Source organism: Dermacentor variabilis, chromosome 6, assembly GCF_050947875.1.
Source record: "Dermacentor variabilis isolate Ectoservices chromosome 6, ASM5094787v1, whole genome shotgun sequence".
NCBI classification, from domain to species: domain Eukaryota; kingdom Metazoa; phylum Arthropoda; class Arachnida; order Ixodida; family Ixodidae; genus Dermacentor; species Dermacentor variabilis.
The window spans coordinates 151,214,140-151,231,059 of NC_134573.1; the positions used below are offsets into that span (position 1 = coordinate 151,214,140).

Genomic DNA, 16,920 nt, shown 5'->3' on the forward strand with positions numbered 1-16,920 from the left:
AAATTCACGATCATAAGCCATTATTACAGTTTTAAAACATGCAGGATGAATCGTAGTTATCCCCCTTTGGTGCTGACAACAACACCCAAAATAGAATTATCAGTCGATGGTACCATACGCAAGAGAGATATGTTCATGGTAGCTTCGCAACAGCTTCATCATCATCAGCAGCAGCCTGGTTACGCCCACTGCAGGGAAAAAGCCTCTCCCATACTTCTCCAACTACCCCGGTCATGTAATAATTGCGGCCATGTCGTTCCTGCAAACTTCTTAGTCTCATCCGCCCACGTAACTTTCTGCCGCCCCCTGCTACGCTTCCGTTCCCTTGGAATCCAGTCCCTAACCCTTAATGACCATCGGTTATCTTCCCTCCTAATTACATGCCTTGCCCATGCCCCCCCCCCCCCATTTCTTTTTCTTGATTTCAACTAAGACGCCATTAACTCGCGTTTGTTCCCTCACCCAATCTGCTCTTTTCTTATCCCTTAACGTTACACCCATCATTCTTCTTTCCATAGTTCGTTGCGTCGTCCTCAATTTAAGTAGAACCTTTTCGTAAGCCTCCAGGTTTCTGCCCCATAAGTGACTACTGGTAAGACACAGCTGTTATACATTTTTCTCTTGAGGGATAACGGCAACCTGCTGTTCATTATATGAGAATGCTTGCCAAACGCACCCCAGCCCATTCTTATTCTTCTGGTTATTTCAGTCTCATGATTCGGATCCGCGGTCACTACCTGCCTTAAGTAGATGTATTCCCTTACCACTTCCAGTGCCTCGCTACCTATCGTAAACTGTTGTTCTCTTCCGAGACTGTTAAACATTACTTTAGTTTTCTGCAGATTAAGTTTTAGACCCACCCTTCTGCTTTGCCTGTCCAGGTCAGTGAGCATGCATTGCAATTGGTCCCCAGAGTTACTAAGCAAGGCAATATCATCAGCGAATTGCAAGTTACTAAGGTATTCTTCATTAACTCTTATCCCCAATTCTTCCCAATCCAGGTCTCTGAATAGCTCCAGTAAACACGCTGTGAATAGCATTGGAGAGATTGTATCTCCCTGTCTGACGCCTTTCTTTATTGGGATTTTGTTGCTTTCTTTATGGAGGACTATGGTGGCTGTGGAGCCGCTATAGATACCTTTCAGTATCTTTACATACAGCTCGTCTACACCCTGATTCCGTAATGCCTCCATGACTGCTGAGGTTTCGACTGAATCAAACGCTTTCTCGTAATCAATGAAAGCTATATATAAGGGTTGGTTATATTCTGCACATTTCTCTATCACTTGATTGATAGTGTGAATATGGTCTATTGTTGAGTAGCCTTTACGGAATCCTGCCTGGTCCTTTGCTTGACAGAAGTCTAAGGTGTTCCTGATTTTATTTGCGATTACCTTAGTAAATAGTTTGTTTTCAACTGGCAGTAAGCTGATCGGTCTATAATTTTTCAAGTCTTTTGGCATCTCCTTTCTTATGGATTAGGATTATGCTAGCGTTCTTCCAAGATTCCGTTACGCTCGAGGTCATGAGGCATTGCGTATACAGGGTGGCCAGTTTCGCTAGAACAATCTGCCCACCATCCTTCAACAAATCTGCTTTTACCTGATCTTCCCCAGCTGCCTTCCCCCTTTGCATAGCTCCCAAGGCTTTCTTTACTTCTTCCGGCGTTACCTGTGGGATTTCCAATTCCTCTAGACTATTCTCTCTTCCATTATCGTCGTGGGTGCCACTGGTACTGTATAAATATCTATAGAACTCCTCAGCCACTTGAACGATCTCATCAATATTAGTAATGATATTGCCGGCGTTGTCTCTTAACGCATAGATCTGATTCTTGCCCATTCCTAGTTTCTTCTTCACTGCTTTTACTGTTCCTCCGTTCCTGATAGCATGTTCAATTCTATGCATATTATACTTCCTTATGTCAGCTGTCTTACGCTTGTTGATTAACTTGGAAAGTTCTGCCAGTTCTATTCTAGCTGTAGGGTTAGAGGCTTCCATACATTGGCGTTTCTTGATCAGATCTTTCGTCTCCTGCGATAGCTTACTAGTATCCTGTCTAACGGAGTTACCACCGGCTTGTATTGCACACTCCTTAATGATGCCCATAAGATTGTCGTTCATTGTTGTCGTTCATTGTCGCAACAGCTTGGGATATTCCAAATTCACTCTTTATATACACAGTATATTCACATGTATACGGACAGATCGCGCCAAAATAATTCGCCTGCATCCGCAGTCATCATACCATACCTGAAGCTAGAACAGAGAAAGAGAGAGAGAAAGAGAGTAAGAACATGAAAGGCAGGAGGTCAAGCAGACGAGCACCCGGTTTGCTGCCCTACCCTGGGGTAGCAAACCTAGAACTAAACATAAGAACAAAAATTTAGATGAAGCCGAGGGACATCATCTACGGCGTTCTGACCATTTGCAACCCTTTCTGGCTTGCATTTCATATCGTCAGTGGAAATCACAGAAAGGGGGCCTATGTTTAGCGATTCCCAAGCAGTCCTCACGCACACTACGAATATGAAATAATCAAGGAACACACAAAAGACAGCGTGAGAAATCACAACATAGCGCATCAGTGGATTCCAGAACACTAGAATATTCGTGGAAACACTGCAGCAAAAGAGGCGCATGAAAATAATAATACAATAAGCCTCCCTCTCATCCGTAGTGAAATCAGACTGTTGCTGAAATAGGTGTCCTGTCGACTCAGCCTAATCACCTGGTTTGATCAGAAATCAGAGTGCTCATTTTTATTCTTTATAAAGCCTAACATTAAAGTGACCGACGGTATAAGCTTTGTAACGTTATCAAACTGACTGCGGCAAGACGCACAATTCACCCGTCACTTTTCATAAAGAATTCAATGCGTTGCTAGTCCGCAGTGCCATTGCGGCCACGCTGACAAAGACGTCCGACACCTCTTTCTCGAGTACCCGCGACAAGCTACGATTATTAGAACGCACACATTTTAATCTGAAAAAAAAAGAATACTTGGTCTATGGCCAACAATAAACCTATAGAAAAGACTACTTGTGAGCTCTGAATTTAAAAAATAACTATATGAAGTTATCACGAAACGTATCCTGTTTGACCTCATTATTACATTGTTCTTATGTACGTGTCGCTATGTGTCTTGTAAACATATGAAATGAGCTTACGTGCGCGTTGCGTTATCATACCTTTTTTTTTTTTTTGCACTTTCATTCGTTCACGCAACTGTGTATGTCTCTTAGTGTCCTTTTACCTTTTTCTGTGAACAGAGCTTTGAAAATGTGCGTATTTTGTTTGACTGTCGCCCGTGCATAACCCTTTCTTTTGTTCGTGCTTTTGTTTTGCTAGCCCTGCGAAAAGGAGCAGCCAACGTCAATAAGGTTGCCAACGTGTCCTTTCATTTCATATATATATAAAAAAATGCTCTGTGTAGCGGCTGAAATTCTTCACCGTCCACGCCTGTCTGATTGAGGATCATCTCTAACATGGCCTGGGAAAAATATAGTAATAATAACTATGTTCTGGCATTTTACGTGCCAGAACATATAGATGCGATACCTCGATACCGCGACCTCGTGCTTAATGGCGGAACACCATAGCCACTGCGCCACCACGGCGGGTGGAAACATAGCCTGGCATTCGGCCAGAGCAATTGACAAGTTTGTTTGGGGACAAAGGTATGTAAGCCTGCTTCTTTTTTGCTACACTTATTTGTGATCGCCCTTGGGACGGAGTCGTGCGCGGGGTAGGCGTCTATACACTTCCGTTTTCCTTGCATCTTGGCCTGCTCAAGGTTAAGATGCCTCGCCTCGTCTTGTAGTTCTCAAAAACGCTAGTACGGTCGCAGTCACACTTGTCTAGAGTGGTCGATGGGCCGCCTTTGGACCGCGCCAGCGTCCGCAGCTCCAACATCGCAATGGCTGCTGCTAAGTTATGCATATAGTTGTCCTATATAGCGCGTCGACCTAGCATGCGACATGAACATGCGTGGGCTCATTGAGGCGTCGGTCAATATTCTTTGTTTCTGAGGAAGATGGAAGCCAAATAGGTCGATTCACCGCTCTAGAAAAATGTGATTCAGACATTACAAGCATCTAATGACCACAACATTAATAATGACGCAATCCGTACCCCTTTGGCACAGCTTGTGATTCCACATTAGCGCTCGCTCAATGACTACCGACGTTGGGAGGCTTGATTCATTTTGGAACAGCGCGCCTCTTTAACTTGTCCCGTTCATCACCCTCAGAAAAGACATTTGGTAAAATGTTAGACACTGTTTTTATTTCCTAAATGCTTCTAGCGGTTAATCTTGTTTACTAAGAGTTCATTAGCGGGCCGAAAGACCTGACGCCGTATTCACAGAGCTGTTCGTTCGTGCGCGCTTTGATATTATCTGGCTGCCTACGCTAATAGGTCCAGCGTCAGGAATGATTGAGATTTGATCTTACAAACAATTCTAGTGTAAGAGCTTTTTCTGTGAATATGGGTCCTGTAGTTTTGAAATTTACCCAATCATTCGTTATGCCGTGTGATTAGCCTTAATAAATTATTTTAATTGAGTGTTCTTGCTTTTGTAACGCTAAATTCACGTTTTTGACTTTCATTCCAGCGTAGATTAGCGTTGAAAGAGACGACTTCCTGAAACATGCAACTTCAGTGCAGCCGTGAAAAACACGGAGGAGCCTCGATGTTTGATAATGTGACTATAGAAAAGTCATTCCTAAAATTATCAATATACATAGCAATTGTTTTCGATGAGACGCCTGTGGGACGTGCTCTTTGCTCTATTTTTAACCTCCCTCACAAACTCTCTATAGCCCGCACATTAACACATCGATGCTGTAATTAATTGTACTTGTGAACAAGTATCAGTCCCGGGGACATTCGATTACGCCGATCCTACTTTAGCTAGGGACTGAGAGGCAAGATATAATCGTCAGATTCGAACACTTACCAACGTTTTAGTGATCTCGCTATCAAAATAACACGTTGAGTAGCGTTGTAACTATTACAATGGAGCGATGATCTCGCGCCCGATTGGAAGGAATTATGTGCTTACATGTGAATAGATGAAGGGGGAAAGCCACAAAATAGACATAATTTTTCATATATGATGTATTTATTTATTTATTTACATTACCCCTAAGGGCCCTCACATGAGGGTATTACATAGGGGGGGGGGGGTACAAACATTAAATATACACAAGAAATAAAACTACATAAAATAAACATACACACAAGTAACATAAAATATATAGATATGAACATGGGGTAAATGCACTTAGTCATGAAAACACAAGAACATTTTACATAATATGTTAATATGTGCATATAGGCATAAGTAATATCTAATCTGCTACCACTAACCGTTTTCTTGCAACAAAGTTTGGAAAGATGGTAGGCTAACTTCAGTAGCTATGCGTGATGGTAGGTTATTCCATTCTATTATTGTGCGAGGAATAAATGATTTTGCGTAGAGCGACGAGCGGCACATTATGCGTTTTACTTTGTTAGCGTGGTCACGGCGCGGGAAAACTGCAGGGGGTGGTGAAAAGAAGACTTCGTGAAGCGTGGAATGGTGATAAAGTTTATGAAATAAGGTTAGGCGAGCAAACTGGCGTCGACGTGATAGTGATTCCAACTCGGCACGTTGTTTTAACGATGTGACGCTGGTGAAGCGTGAATAATCGGAAAAGATGAAGCGAACAGCACGGTTTTGCAAAGATTCAATGTTGTTGATTATGTATGCTTGATCGGGATCCCATATGGCAGAAGCATATTCAATTTTTGGGCGGATCAGCGTGATAGAAGCAAGTTTTTTTAAGTGAGAAGGTGCGTGCTTGAGGTTACGTTTAAGAAGACCGAGTGCTCGGTTAGCTGATGCTAAGACGGTGTTAATATGGTAATGCCAAGTTAAGTCAGACTGAAGATGAAGGCCAAGATACTTGTAAGTTGGCGCAAGTTCTACTCTAGCATTATTGAGAAAGTAGGTGGTAGGAAGTCGAGTGGAATGGTTGGTAAATGACATTAGCTTGGTTTTAGATGTATTTAAAGACATTAACCACGAAGAGCACCAAGCGGTCACAGCATCAAGATCAGTTTGTAAGGAAAGTCGGTCAGCGTCATTACTAATGTTACGATATATAACACAATCATCTGCGAATAATCGAATTCGAGATGAGACACATTTGGGTACATCATTAATGAAAATTAAGAAAAGTAGGGGACCGAGGACGCTGCCTTGGGGGACTCCAGATGTTAAAGGAACAGAAGAAGAGTTACAGCCATTAGCACAGGTAAACTGTTGTCTGTTGGAGAGAAAATCTGTAATCCATGCAAGAACGTTTGGGTGAATGTTTAAGTGTGTTAATTTGATTAGAAGCCTGTGATGAGGAACGCGATCAAAAGCTTTAGAGAAGTCAAGAAACACTGCGTCAACTTGGAATCCTTCGTTAAATGCGGAAAATATATCGTTAGTAAATCCGGCGAGCTGAGTGTCGCATGAATAACCCCTGCGAAAACCGTGCTGGTGGAGCCATAGGTGTGCTTGTGTGAAAAGACTATTTGATATGTAACCGTGCACCCTGAATGATGTATGACGGAACCACCCAAGAGATAAGGAGTAGCCGGCGCCTTAAATTGCGCGCCAACATCTCCTTATATCATATGAATAAAAAAAAAATATCATGGTCTTCTAGGTAGTTGATGACTTGTGTGTGTATGACGTGCTCGAGAAGTTTACATATGTTGCTAGTTAATGAGATAGGACGATAGTTAAGTGGGACAGAGCGATCACCTGATTTAAATATTGGTATTACTTTAGCTATTCGCCAGTCATGAGGAATAATGCCAGATGATAATGATTGTGAAAACATGGCTGATAACACTCGAAAAATGTTTAAAGAAGCGTTTTTAAGTACCTTGTTATTGAAACCAAGATGATCAGAGCTAGTAGTAGTTTTGAGGTTATTCAACAGGGCAAGAATACCCGAATCACTGATGACAATTTCTGGCATGGGAATGTTAGGCAATGGCTCTAATATAGGCGAAGAAGTTATATCTTCATTGGTGAATACTGATGAAAATGCATCGTTTAGAAGCTGCGAACACTCAGTTTCAGTGGCTGGTTGTCCGTCAGCATTAATTAGTACTATATCAGGATAGGAACTCGGATTGATAATGCGCCAGAATCTATGAGAATTATTGGTTAACATAGTAGACAGGTCGTGAGTGAAGAAATTACGACGGGTTGTTTTAAGCAGGGACTGATACTCTTTATCACAATTTTTGTACTTGTTCCATGATGACAGGAGACGTGTGGTCATTGCTTGGCGGTACAAACGTTTTTTCTTATTATTAAGACGACGAAGACGATGTGTGAACCAAGGTGAATTTTTATGATGTCGGATGCTGATGATTGGCACATACTTATCAACAAGGTGAGTCAAGGTGGTTTTGAATGCCAGCCAGTTTGATTCGATTGAGCGTGATGAATACTGAGTCAGGAAGCTTTCAGAGAAGGTGTTTAGTTCCGAGTTAATGATCTCAAAATTCGCGCGATTGTAGCAATGAATTCGCTTAATGGTAGTTTTCTTTTCAGTAAATGGATGCGTGATGCACCCAGTGATAATGTCGTGATCGGATAAACCATTTAAATGTAGTATATCAGAAAGAACGTCCGGGTTATTTGTTAGGACAAGATCAAGGATATTAGCCGTGGTAGCGGAGCGACAGGTAGGACTAGTAATAAGTTGAGCAAAAGAAAAATCTAAACAGGAATGAAGAAAGGTGTGGGCTTCTTTATCACTGGAATTAACACAGAGAGTGGACCATTCAATGCTTGGAAAATTAAAATCGCCAAATACGAGGAAAATAGAGTTAGGAAAACGCACATGTAAGTCGCTGAGTATTCTATGAAATTCACCCGAGAATCCATCAGACATATCGGGCGGCCGGTAGAAAGCACCAATAATAACATCAGTAACTCCGAATTTACACCATATCAATACACATTCGAGGAAACTATCAACAGCGAGGGGAACAGCAGATAATTGTTTCTTTGTGGCTATAAGGACACCTCCTCCTTTTCTATTTATTCTGTCACACCGGAAAAAGGAAAATTCAGATTCACTCAGAAGAATGTAATCATCCGGAACGGTATCGTCCAGCCAAGTTTCAGTCAATACTAGAAGTGAAACGCACGTAGAATCTATGAGCGAAGAAAGGGCGACAGTTTTGGAAAGAACACTTCTGATGTTTGTGAACAGGAAATGTGTATTATTCTTTAAATTATGACACACATTGGGCAAAAATGACGTAGATTCTGTAGATGACTTATCAGCCGGCACATGTCATACTGTGGTGGGATGACGAACTGGCACAGCACGGTTACCCGCGACATCCCACACATAGGTGTCATTATTGATGTGCAGCTTGTCGAATATTAGATGCACACGGTCACCTTGCTTTTTAATTGATCGAGAGAACTGCAGAAGTTGCCGGCGTTTGTCACGAACGGCTTGGGAATAGTCGCGTCCTATGCTGAAACCTGTGTCCCTCAGCTTGCTGCCTTTACTTAAAATAACCTCAAGTTCTTTATCGTTGAAGAACTTAGCTATAATGGGGCGTTTTTTCACAGTTGAAAAACGGCCCACACGGTGTGCCCTAGCACACCGTGTGGGCCATTTGGACCGTTTTATATGTATGATATATGATATATGATATATGATATATGATATGTGATATATGATATATGAGATATGATATATGCGCATTTCACTTTTGTGGTGTAAAGATTCGGCTCAACGTGGCTCTCCATCAAGCATTTTCTTACGATCAGACGAATACCTTGCATCAAATGAATCCCTAATAAAAAACAACAAGCCTGCCGACCTAATCATTCAACGAGCGTGAGAGCTGGACAACGCGCTAACGCAGCCGTTTCTGTGTGACGACAAAGTCGAGGGCTACATTTGCAGCCTTGCCGGACTCTCAAGGAATTCGGAAACGTTTCCATTTCAAGGTTCATTGCATGATAAGTAAATGATCAAGACTAAACCGCGGAACTACCCTATACAGTATTTCTTGCCACATTCAAGCCCGTTTGGGACATTAAGATATTTCAGTTAATCAACTATTGCAATTGTTACCGCATGCGGCTCGGTAAAAAACTAGCAAAATACCTGATATGTTACAAAACCCCAATAAATTACATCTATACGCGACAAACATTATCTATGCTTACCTCCAAGCCTCTAAAAGGGTCCGCGCAGAAATGTAACCGCCTCTCTAGAAGGATTCATTCAACCTCTTAAGATATATATTGGACCTGCTTCTTTGCAGCAGAATGAAATATAGCTTACACATTACACATGGAAACAATTCTCTTCAATAAGAACCGATCCAGTCACAGCATTCTGTTGCAGCACAATGGATAATCCGTCCACGCATAAACAATCGCAATAAGGCCTATGTACATCTTCTGTGCCGTAAGCCTTGACCGACTCAAAACAAAGAGCACGAAGGCAGGTCAAGACATGGTTTTGTCCCTCATGTTATGCTTCAATCGATTCCAGTTAGCGCCGTCGATCATTCCGTTCGCGCACTCACCCCGCAGCCAGCGTAGCAGGAAGGCATCCGTGTCCGACGGCCTCTTCACATCCGCCACCGCATTGCGGAACTGCATAACCCAGAACAAAACCGACACCAGTTAGTGGACCTGCGCCACCAGGTGCGTATAGGCGCAATCTCGTGCGAACCGTCTCAAGAGAGAAAGAGATAGAAAAAGAAAAGGCGCGGAGGTGGACCAGACACCGCCATCAGACGTACATTGCGGTTTCCTACTCCGCACTTGAGGAAGGGGACGAAAGGGGCGGAAAGCGCGAAACAAGGGGCCGAGAATGAACAAATATCACGATAAAGACATTTATTATTTGAGCAGCGTATGAATATGAATAGCGTACCTCAGGACCTAAATGAAGTTCTCTCTGTCTGTCTCTTTAATTATCGAATTTAAAATAACGACATGTAGCGACACAAAAATGGTAATGGCTACCGCTTTTGACATTAGAGTTACAAAAATAATAAATATTTAAGATAAGAAGCAACGTCACAAGTTTAATTGAGCGACCTTCAAGTAACCTTGGGCCAAAAGCCAGAGCCGCTATCCGCGCACTCAAGCGAGAACAACCGGGCAAGTTGTGAGAGCAAAAGAATATCATCGGGGCAACCAGACAACACCGCATTACATACGCTAGCTACTTCTCAAACAAGTTACAAAAAACATTGCTTCCGAGTTCTTCCTAATATTTGTTCACAATATCACTCAAGCTGTAATTTGTACTATGCTGAAGTTTTATTTGTCCCTTTCAATAGCGAATTCCAAAAGGCAGATACAGAGCACTATACACATGATTGGCATCTTTTGCCGCTAAGACAAAGTTGCCTGTGCTCTTTTCAACGCCAGTGGTCCGTGAGGTCCGCGGCGCGCCCGGAGCGCCGGCAGCACCGGTAGCATCCGGCGCACCGCGAATCGCTGTTTGACTGAGACGAGACTACCAACGAGGTTCTGTCTGTGACAGGAAACTATTACGTCCATACGGGCCAGTACACGGTATGGCATGGTACGATTTGCTGAGGTGGGGTGTGCCGTTGCGAACATGCGCTACACCCATTTTAATATTGTGGCTGCAGTATCATCTCCAACCAATCTGCTTTGCCGATGGCCGTTTCATGCCTAACATCTACTCTCGATTACGGGAGAGCCAGCATTTCTTTTTCCATGTGACGGCACTGATCCATGACAATTCCTATACATATCGTAATATAGCAAGGGGCGATTTTAGTCCTCGGGGTTTCGGATTGGTGCTTCGCTCCACACGCCGAGTGACGACACTGTACAGCCGATGCCGGTAGTAGAAACGCCGAATGCGTATCGGCCTTTCTTCCGCATCTTTACATACCACTACGCGAGGCACGCTATAAACATTTTAATCGTCTCTGTGGCAGCATTCAAACGTTGTCCCGTAGTATATTGTAGGCGCATATTCTTGATGTGTCCAGATGTAAAGTTAGGATGGATAGGTGGGCCTATTGGTTAAGCATGATCTGAAGTGTGTGTGTGTGTGTGTGTGTGTGTGTGTGTGTGTGTGTGTGTGTGTGTGTGTGTGTGTGTGTGTGTGTGTGTGTGTGTGTGTGTGTGTGTGTGCGTGCGTGCGTGCGTGCGTGCGTGCGTGCGTGCGTGCGTGCGTGCGTGCGTGCGTGCGTGCGTGCGTGCGTGCGTGCGTGCGTGCGTGCGTGCGTTCCTTGTTCATCCACCGTCGTCGCTGTCGCACCTTCACTTCAGACAGATGTAAAGAACCTGCGACGTACGTCGAACTCATGTATGGGCTTTTCTTCATTGCACTGGACAAAAAAATTCACTTGTCGAACACTCAAACTCTACAGCAGAACTTGTGCCAGCTCGAGGGTTCTAAAAATTTATAGGCTATTGTAAATTGTGTTTTTCCAGAGGGATTAACCGGAAGTCTTCTGGGAACGTAATCCTTAACGATGTTGCATTAAAATGGCTCTAAAGCATGCACCCAGCGTCGAAGACAACCAGACCTGAAAGAAGCGTCGAGCGAAACAGTAGAGTCTTCGCTACGCAGCGAAACGTGGCACAGACCACGAATGTATGTAAACAATGTATACATACAATTATAATAATTCACTGAATTACGTACAACCCCATAATTCAGCTGAAGTTTAACACTTTTACCACGTCGAGCAAAGCAATGGACATACAAAGCTTCGCTTACATCGATTCCCACATCACGTGGGATCCACCAATTTGTGTTTTCTTTCTCTTTTTTTTTTAGAACATTTGCTCCTACTCGTTTCCAAGTGACACATCATGTACGTTCCCATTTTCTACGGTTAAGGTGCCCCAAAAGAACTCGCCATTGCAATTATTGGCCTTTAACGAGCAAAACCAGAAGCTTGTTTTTGAATTGGTCGAAAACAAGCAAAATGGCTGATAAGATTAAGTCGGAACGTTGCTGTTGCTGCTTTTTTTTTTCAGGTGATATATTTTGCAACAATCGCTGTTGCTCAAGTTGCTCGTGCGGCTTCAGTATAAATATATAAAACCGAAAATCGCCAAAATTTCGCGTTGGCGAAGAATGCATGTCTTGCACTCAATACACCTTTAACATACCTTAAAACAACATAAACACACACACACACACACACACACACACCAAGAGCTAAAATATAAACTTTAGCGCAGCAAGTTAGGTTTGCCTTTACCACAACAACACGCAGAGCAGTAAACATCAGGCAGGAAACGCTCCGCGCGCGGCTTCATTCACGTCATCTTGACAGGCCCCTGCCTGACAACGTTAGGGTTGCCAGAAGAGGGTGAGTCGGCGGTACCAAATAAGGCGCTGCCACGGTCACCGCCGCTTTCCATAACTGGCTCGTCCGCTTTCGAATGCTTAACACGTCGAGGTTCGTTGGCCAAATTGACGCCTCACTCGCGTTCATGTAGATGCGCTGGAAAGTGAAGGTTTTTCGCTTGGGTAAGCGCCCGCGGTTCATTGTCAGAACAGTCTTCACGAGACGACTACTGCACAAACTATGTTTACGTAGCAAAAAGTGGAACAAAACTTCACACTAACTTTAATTGAAGCCAGAATACAAAACAAACTGCGACAGACAACTATCAAAATTGCAAATACAGAAACCGCTTAATTTTAATGGAATAATTTAATTTATAATTGCTTAACCATATATTTTATACATAAAAAAATTCCCGTTTGCATTTAGAAAGAGCCTAAACAAACTTCATTCGAAAATGCAATGTCGGTTTCTGCGTTCCCGCGACTGTGGTTTGCAGATGTTTGCATTGTGCTCTCCTCCTCATCTCTTCTTATTTATTTGCATTGAAATGTATTACTTAACACTTGTTGCCTTCGTAATGTATGGATTCTCTTGGCAACGTTCTTTTTTTCTTGCGTAGAAGCAGGAACGAGCTTATGTGGAGCTCAACGCCTAGCTTGTTTTGCAGGTTCCACCGCTCACTGCGCTAAAACCTGCTGTCTGGAACTGACGCTTGTGTTGTGTGCGTGGCGTTTTCAACGGCTTTGTCAAACGACCAAGCTCTTCTTACCTTTAGCCGAGCAGCCACCTGATCTTCACTGCACTGATTGCTAATAAATAAAATATAATTTGGAAACGTTTCGGATTCTTCTTTTTTTTTTTCCTTTAGAAACAGGCCCCTTTCTATTCGGATGTATGACTTACAGAACTTTCCTTAAATGGCGTGCCCTTGGGCATATCCGAAAGTCACGTGACGTGAAAGTGCACCTGTGCGCCTGCGCGGGTACGCGTTTCCCTTCTGATGATTCCGTACACTTATGCTACGCCGTTCTTTCCAATGACAACAAACACTGACAAGAAAAAGAAAATGAGCAGTTGCATTCATCGTCGGTGCTTCAACCGTGGCCGCGCGTAATGAGCCAATGCTGGCCAAAACTGCTTTAGGAAAGGAGTGCTTCAACGTACACATAAAAAAGCATTTCGTATAAGCACAGGTTCAGTTATTACAATGTGAGTAAATGGCAGTGCGCAATATGTCACATATTTTTCGGCTCCTGAGTGTACGACAACTCGGTAAGCGTTTACTCCCGAACTTCCCATCAGCGGAGCTTATAATACTCCGCTTACACGAACACGCAAAAGGAGGCAGAGCACAAACAGACCAACACTATATACTATCTGTGCACACTACATCGGTGCAACCAAAGTGGGAACACCGGACATTGCGCTCAACACATACAGAATTTCAGAATAGTGGCTAGCCGGGCTTGTTGGTGCGAACACATTCCTTTACAAACAGTGCGAATAACGGGACACAGAAAGAGGCACGCGGCACAGGCGCTGTGTCTTGTGCCTCTTTCTGGGTCCCGTTATTCGCGCTGTCTGCAAAAGATCATACAGAATGCTGCTGCATCCGTTATAGTAAGATCCCTTCCGAGATGGACCCCTAAAGGTGTATCGACGCACAAGCTTTTAATGCGGTGGCCACGGGAGCCATAACTGGCGACGAAAGGACCACTCACACAGCTTATAAAGCCATAAAAGGCACAAGAACGAGACTCACTCGGCAACACCGGCTTAAAATTTTCGCGCCAGCTCGCTTTGACAATCATGGATTCTGACAGCGCCAACTTTGATCTCGTTATTCGTTTACTGGTAAAAAAAAAAAAGGACCACGTTGCATTCCAGACGATTCAAACGCTCATGACAGGAAATTTCGAGAACTTCTGCTACGCCAAACCGGCACAAGTTTCACAACGTACCATGCAGTCTGTGACGTCAAACTATATGCACTGGCGCTGTGCTTTCCGCACGAAATTCAGTGTTAACAAGTCTTCTCGACATTCCCTCTAGTATAATAATCAACCTTCTTTACGCCAAACGAATGAAGATACCAAGTTTTAAAAGAAATATCTCAAGTCGAAATTGATGTCCTTGTTGCACTATATCGTCCCATTAAACGGACCGGACCCTATTGGAAAAAAGAAAACTAAATCAGCTTGTACATATAAAGCGTTCTACCGAAGCTCTATGTTCCCGCACTAATAATACCTTGATTAAAAGGAGAAGAAATGAAGGTCAAGGTTTAATAATTACTCGTGGAAACACCAGCGCCCGTACGCCGCTGTGACGTCCCGAATGTCAGACTGTTTTTTTTTTTTTTTGACCATTGTCGCTTAGTAAAACTTCCGAAATACTCTAATTTCAGGATCTTGTTTCCTCAGAATACGATGTTGCCGATATTTAGTGATGTAAAATTAACTAGGCCGCAGCAGACGCCGTCCAAATTGATGACGTCATGGCACACTGGTGCTTGAACTTCACGAAGGCGTCGCCACTAGTCTTTTGTTCTTGCGTATTTTCGTCCTTACCCATCGTCTTCTCACGGTTTCTTTTTTTTTTTCCTGATTTTTCTTTTCGCAGCCTAAAATGGCAACTTGCTAACACGGCTAAATAAATTGCAACATAACTGGGAGCTGGTCGAGTTGGTAATTATTCACGGTAAAGCTGCAGCACGGGCAAAGGACACAGAAACTCAACCAGCAAACGCCGACTCTCAACTGAGTTTGTTTCACAAAAATAAACTAACACGCGAAGCAACCGATGCCTTTCATATCAGAAAGCGCGCAGATGCGCGTTAGCGAGCCTTCTGTCGCACGCACTGGCAAATTATTCATTTTATTTTTTTTTTACTGCGAAAGCACTACACGCCCAATTACGCGAAAATCCGTCGTGGTCGGCGGCGCGACCGAATGACGGTACGAAAAATGAACGACGGCTCAAAGAGTAAAAACGCGCCAAAAGATGCTCGGATCGACGTCCATATTTCACTTATAAACAAATTCGTGGCTTTGAAAAAAACAAATTCGGCGCATTTCGGTCTGGGTGGGAATCACACTCCGTCCTCCGGGTTGCGATACGAGCAGGCTTCATTGAAGCCACAGCGGCTCCGCGGTTCTGGTTGACTGAAGGTGTGAAAATGCTTGCGTCATTGCACACGTCAGGTCGCAGCCATGACTGCATAACATAAAAAGAAGCATTAATGTCCGATCGACCGCCGCTGACCAGTCCTTCGAGTTACGAACTCCACGCAGGTCCAGCGAGCGCGCTGAGACGCTTGGCGCGTTTTTACTTGGCCATACACCGAGGCGCGGTTAGAACGCATGCGAGAGCTTGCGTGGACACGAAACGCGTGGGGAAAAGAAAAACATTTCACCGGAGGCAATATAAAGATTTCGCATTCCGACACGTAAGCCGTCTTAAGTGGCTCCGCCTAGCTTGTTTTGCCTGCCGTGTGATGTTTTGATATATTTCTTGTTCTTTCTTTATATATGCTTCTTAGCATAGATCTGCGCATGTTCATTGCAGACAGTCGGGATAGCCGATGCAGGTGCAATTAGCCGGGACACCTTCCATGCGCAACCTTTCGCTGCAAGAAACGAAGTTTCGAGTCGGCGCGATAGTTTGTCAACTTCCCGAGTCCGTCGCGAGCGCTGCTGCGTTACAACAGCTCAAATAATTTTCATTTTTCTTCGATGTTCCTTTAGATGTGTACTCCGCTTTCGCAGGCGGGTTACTAACTACTGTAACCCGCCAGACCTTCAACACTGTTTCACTCGAAGATAATGCGTGCTAGGACAGCGACCCGCTTCGACGAAATCTCCATGGCGCCATCTTGTCGCGCGCGTCTGCCGGCTCGGAACCAAGCTGAGACAACGGACACGCTGTAGCCGCCCGGTTCAAATGCTCACTCAGTGCGACGCGTTCGCTCTTTCTCTTATTTCGTGGGTTAGGAGAAAGCCTCAGCTAGCCCACACGTACGCCCACTGCTGTGGCACACTCTATGGACGATGAGATCCTTTATTTAGGCAACTACAACGGTGCAATTTGAGCGAAATTAGTTTCTGCGTGTACTATGTTGGTGCGGGAAAAAATAAAGGGGACGTGAATGAATGAACAAAACGATGCTGCCAGGCGCTGTAACTGAATATAGTGGACTGCAAGGAATATAATTAAATATCGAATTTTATAGAGATAGTAGGCTGTGTACCTTTACGTGTAACCAGAATCTTTCTTTCTCTCTCCCAGCGTCTCTCTTGCATAAATTGATGAAAGCTAGCACATGTTAGAAAAAACTAGGGGCATGCAGTTGCTATTATTTTCTGACTTTGTTGTTAAAGAAGAAAGCGCACTCGGCTAAACGTCGTCCCACAGAAAATCTAAAGCGCTCTAAAATAGTTGACCAGTACACTAAGAGTGTTTCGGTTATTTTCGTTATTATTATTATTATTATTATTATTATTATTATTATTATTATTATTATTATTATTATTA

General features: G+C 43.6%; 1 protein-coding gene across 3 annotated transcripts in view; it reads right to left on the minus strand.

Moving 5' to 3' along the window:
• LOC142585482 (SEC14-like protein 2) overlaps positions 1–16,920 on the minus strand; it is a 93,058-nt gene that overhangs the window by 26,869 nt on the left and 49,269 nt on the right. For all 3 annotated transcript variants that reach the window (XM_075696273.1, XM_075696271.1, XM_075696272.1), the window contains exon 2: positions 9,616–9,685. In XM_075696273.1, the coding sequence (XP_075552388.1) occupies positions 9,616–9,642 (27 nt within the window). In that variant the 5' untranslated portion in view covers positions 9,643–9,685. The remainder of the gene's footprint in view (positions 1–9,615; positions 9,686–16,920) is intronic.